Raw genomic sequence first — 4,566 nt, 5'->3', positions numbered from 1 at the left:
AGCCTTTCCCTTGTCACTAATGCGAGTGCACTCACTAATGCAGCCACACTAAGCCCTGACACCCCTGTACAATATAATGGCAGAACAATGCGCAGGTACATAGGGCGGCCTGTGTGTGAATGTGGCAGAAGCAGGACTCATGTGACAGAAAGGTCACTTACTCTGCTGGTAACACTTTATGACCTCAGCCAGTCACTGGTCGAGTCACCACAATTGCTGTCAATAAAGCTGTTACAAAGTGACCTTGAGTGGATTCTCCTCCCTCTATCCGGGTCTTCTTTATAAAGGGCGTTGTGCGCTTGCGTGCTGTCCTCCGTTCAGTTCGACCTCTGGTGCCGGTAAGAGGAGTGTGTGAGCAGGGCCCCGGGTATCCGTAATCCGCCAGCATCCTTCACCGTCCGGTATCTTATTAAGACCCCTTTGTGTTTAATTGCCAGGGGGCCTGAAGGCTTGCTTTTTGCGTTGTGTATTTGGTGCGGAGGCGCAACCATTTTCCTGTGTTCTCATCGCTTCTCTCCATTTTCTCCCTGCAGAGGGGCTGTGACAGACTTCCGAGCCGACACCTTCCGAGGAACACTCACCCACATTCAACATGTATGCCTGCGCGAAGTTCGTCTCCACACCCTCTCTGGTGAGTAACCCCCTTGCCCTTCCATAGTGCGGCCTGTGCCGGCCGGCCGGCAGGGACACTTAGGGCCTAGCTGCAGAGAGCCGGCCCATCTAGGTCAAAGCCAATGTCCTTTGACAGTCGCTTCCGCCCAGTGATCCTTCCGCATAATCCACGTTCACATTGCATTGCTGCTTCTTTGCTGCAGACGTCTCGTACCCAGAATTCGTTCTTTATTCTTGTGCTGGCAACATTTTCATTGACCTTTAAAACTCTGCAGCCCAAGGACACATAGAGGCCTCCATTCAAACACTGCAAATCCCATTAAGCGCCCAGAGCAGCTAGTAGCTCTGCAAGAGTGCACTCTCTTTTCACCGATTTGCTGCTTTTGGTGATCGACTGCATTGCAGTGATTACTTGTAGACCGACTAGCTGAGACGACAGCATTCAAGCAATCGAGTGACTATACCTGGCCTATGTTTTCCAGCCCAGATAGTAGACTGAAGGCTTGGTGCTTTAGTTAATAAAGAAAGGTAACTGATACCAAAGCTAGAAATGTCACCTGCAGCCCTCTGTTGCTTGGTCATAAATAAGCTGTGAAATGGCAGTTCTTGTGTTATGGCAATAGAAAGCTAGTTTCTATATCGGTGGTTCTCAACCTCCCTAATGCTGCGACCCTTTAATACAGTTCCTCATGTTGTGGTGACCCCCAACCATAAAATTATTCCTAAGACCATCGGAATATGTGTTTTCTGATGGTCTTAGGCGACCCCCAAAGGGGTCCTGACCCACAGGTTGAGAACCGCTGTTCTATATCAATGTACAAACCACCTTTTAAATAGCGCTGGTTGCCAAAGTGATCAGACTTAAAAACATTTTTTTTTTAAAAATTGATTTTCATGCTTTCCCTGGGGGCTGTCAGTAGCGGAGATGTATTTGATTCCATGCATGTTTTTAGAAACTGTTTGCTTTTGCATTGCTAGATCCGTGCTGGGTCCAGAGTTCTGTACAGACCAGTTTCTGCATCAGTGTTGTCTCGGCCAGAGGTCCGAACTGGAGAGGTAATGTTTGACTTGATGCTATGTGTTTTTTTAGGAGCAGTTTGACTGACTTTCACCTTCAGAGTCTTAACATATAGATTATTTGGGTGCCTTTTATGTAAAGCTCCCCTCTTAAATGTAACGTTGAGCTGGGCTCAATTCCTTCTCTCTCTTCTCCTTCATTCATTAGTTCTTAATATAACTTTTTGTACTTTAACTCATCTCTTGCCAGTTAAATTCAACCTATACACTTGTGTTTCCTAGCTAGTCAATAAGAGTTAAAACTGAGTGGAAAGGTAAATCTAATGCTTGATAGGTTTTTAAGGTGTTAACCTGCATCTTATGTAACTAAATGTTACTGTGAATGGAAGTTGTGGGGGGAAAATGTAAAGGCTGCTGCTTTTGAATATTTGACATACCATGAACTTGAAGGGCACCCTGGATCCATAGGGGACTAGGTTATATCAAGGACATTTGCCTTTTTACACTTCATGTTATAAATGAAAATGTATGTTGATGATTGGATGTAATTTACTGAAGCAGAGTATTTATTTTTGTATTTATATTTTTTTAATTTTTCAGGGAAACGCCACACTCCTCAGTGGGACTCCAAACCCCTTCACACAGTTGGTACTGAGGGAATTCCAGACCAGTGCAGTCAGCAGGGACATTGACACTGCTGCAAAGTTTATTGGTGCTGGTGCTGCCACAGTTGGAGTGGCTGGCTCTGGTGCTGGTATTGGAACAGTGTTCGGCAGCCTCATTATTGGCTATGCCAGGTAATGCCATAATCCGCTGTAAATAGCTGTTCATTTTATCCAGTTAAGAGAGTATGTCTTCCAAATAGGTTCTCAGACAGTTACTGCCCCCTAAGGACAGGGTTCAGCTCCCATTGGTTTAGTCTACATACCTTTAGTTGCCTTTCACACCTTTGGCACTGTAAAGTGCCACCTGATCCCATTACAGTTGTGTTCTTTCTGAAATGTAACATGCCTGAAATGTAACATGTCATCTTTCTGGTATATCAATTTTAATTTTTTTTTTTACACGTGTAAACTCTTGCAAATATTATGCATGAGTGCATTAGCTGCAGTGATGGGAACAGTGTTGTCTTGAGTGCTGCTACATGGAGTGGAGATCGAGCTAAAATACACTAAAGCATGCTTTTTCAGGCAAATCTGTGCTCCATGTAGCTGCATTGGGCCAGTGCTTTGACTTTGTGCACCTACACTGAGCTGTGGGTGGAAGCACATACAAGGCAGGCAGAGAAGCAGACCATAAACAGCATGTGACTTTGCTCTTAGAGTTTATTGTGAATACAATTGTTAACTTCCTGCAAACTGTTGCCCCGATTATATCTTGAAAGATCCTTTTAAGCTGCAGTCCAGGCATATCTGGACCCCAAAGTTAAAATTGGGCAATAGTCAAGTGAATGTAACAAGTATAAAGAGGGGTAGGTGTCTTTGTACGAGAGACTGAACCCCCTCTTAGTTACACTGCACAGTCTTAATATATGTTTGCATGGTATGGGCCAGTATTTATCCCTAGTATATTTTGGGCTTTAGAGTAGCCCTTATATTCATTAGTTATACTGTCTGGATGAAATGACCTACGTTAAGTACCAGGTTCATGTGCAGTTTGGCAAGATAGCAAGGATGTGGCTGCAGCCTTCAATAGCCATGGTCCCATGACTTTATTGTGATGGGCAGGTTTTAGAAAATGGTAGCTTTGCTATACCACCCATTTTTCTATAACTCGAGATATAGAAGATGGTAAATATTGATTTGGCCTCAAATGTCATCCTACTTGCACACCAGACTGGGGCCTCACTGCACTGTTCTGCCATAGGGCCTGCCCCATTCCCTGTGAACCATAGCCTTAGGCCCATAGGTCACAAGGAATCTGGCTGCTCTGCATACTTCTGGCAGTGACGGGTTATTTTGACCACTGATTTTTGCTGCACTAAAATGGTGCCAGAACTGCCTCCTGCCTATTGCTTCAGGCAGTTTGGGCTGCCATCCAAAATTTGAAGGTCTTGCACAGAGGTCTGTCTTCACTCTGAACATACCTTGAGCTAAACAGGAAAATGAAGCTATTCCATGTTTAGTCTTTATAAAGTAGATTACAAACGCAAATTTAATCCCCCTGCATAATAACCTGCTAATGACAGTCGCAACAAAGAGTGTGTGGGTTGTATACTGATCTGCCTTGTAAGGACAAAACTTAGAGTAACTTCACTTTTAACTATTGGCAAAAAGCATGTTAAGCACAAGCCATATTCACTTGATGAACAAAGGTATACTGTCCCTTTAAAGGTATTAACCTAGGTTACTGTTGTCACTTCAGGGGTTTACCAAAACAAGTTATTCACATGTGAGATTTTTTGAGTGATGTGTGAAATCCAAAAGTTTGTAAAAAGTGCCCTTTAGAATCACTTTTGGGTTTACCCATTGCATTTGCTCCAGTATACAAACGTTTATGTTGCACATACTAAAAATTTACTTTTCCCCCCCCCCCCTACTCTTAGAAATCCATCACTGAAACAGCAGTTGTTCTCTTACGCCATCCTGGGATTTGCCCTGTCTGAAGCTATGGGTCTCTTCTGTTTGATGGTTGCTTTCCTTATCCTGTTTGCCATGTGAATGAAGAAACGGTCTACAATTGAGAAATCAACTGTAATAATATTTTACTGTGGGTCCCACGGAATGTTGTCGTCGTGGAAATGTACAATATTTCCAAAGTCCTTTCATTAAAAATAGTAAAACTTTAAGTATACAAAGTTTGTACTGTTTTTGTGACCAGCACTTATCTAGTCCTAAGGAAGTTGCAAAATTATTCTGAAGATATACGTAATTCCAAAAAAGCACTACCTTGTAAAATGTCCTGCCACATAAATGCATTAAAGTCCAGATAGTTGAA

General features: G+C 43.2%; 1 protein-coding gene across 2 annotated transcripts; it reads left to right on the top strand.

Annotated features, from left to right (window-relative positions):
• The first annotated feature begins 299 nt into the window (after positions 1-299).
• atp5mc3 (ATP synthase membrane subunit c locus 3) lies at positions 300-4,566 on the top strand. 2 transcript variants are annotated; one of them, XM_012970310.2, is made up of 5 exons: positions 300-401; positions 534-631; positions 1,591-1,668; positions 2,230-2,426; positions 4,175-4,566. In XM_012970310.2, exons 2-5 carry the CDS (start codon positions 593-595, stop codon positions 4,287-4,289), a joined length of 429 nt encoding a protein of 142 aa, XP_012825764.2. In that variant the 5' UTR covers positions 300-401; positions 534-592; the 3' UTR covers positions 4,290-4,566.

Source organism: Xenopus tropicalis, chromosome 9, assembly GCF_000004195.4.
Source record: "Xenopus tropicalis strain Nigerian chromosome 9, UCB_Xtro_10.0, whole genome shotgun sequence".
Classification (NCBI taxonomy): domain Eukaryota; kingdom Metazoa; phylum Chordata; class Amphibia; order Anura; family Pipidae; genus Xenopus; species Xenopus tropicalis.
Note: the sequence above shows the minus strand (reverse complement) of the source record. Positions and strands in the feature narration are given on the sequence as shown.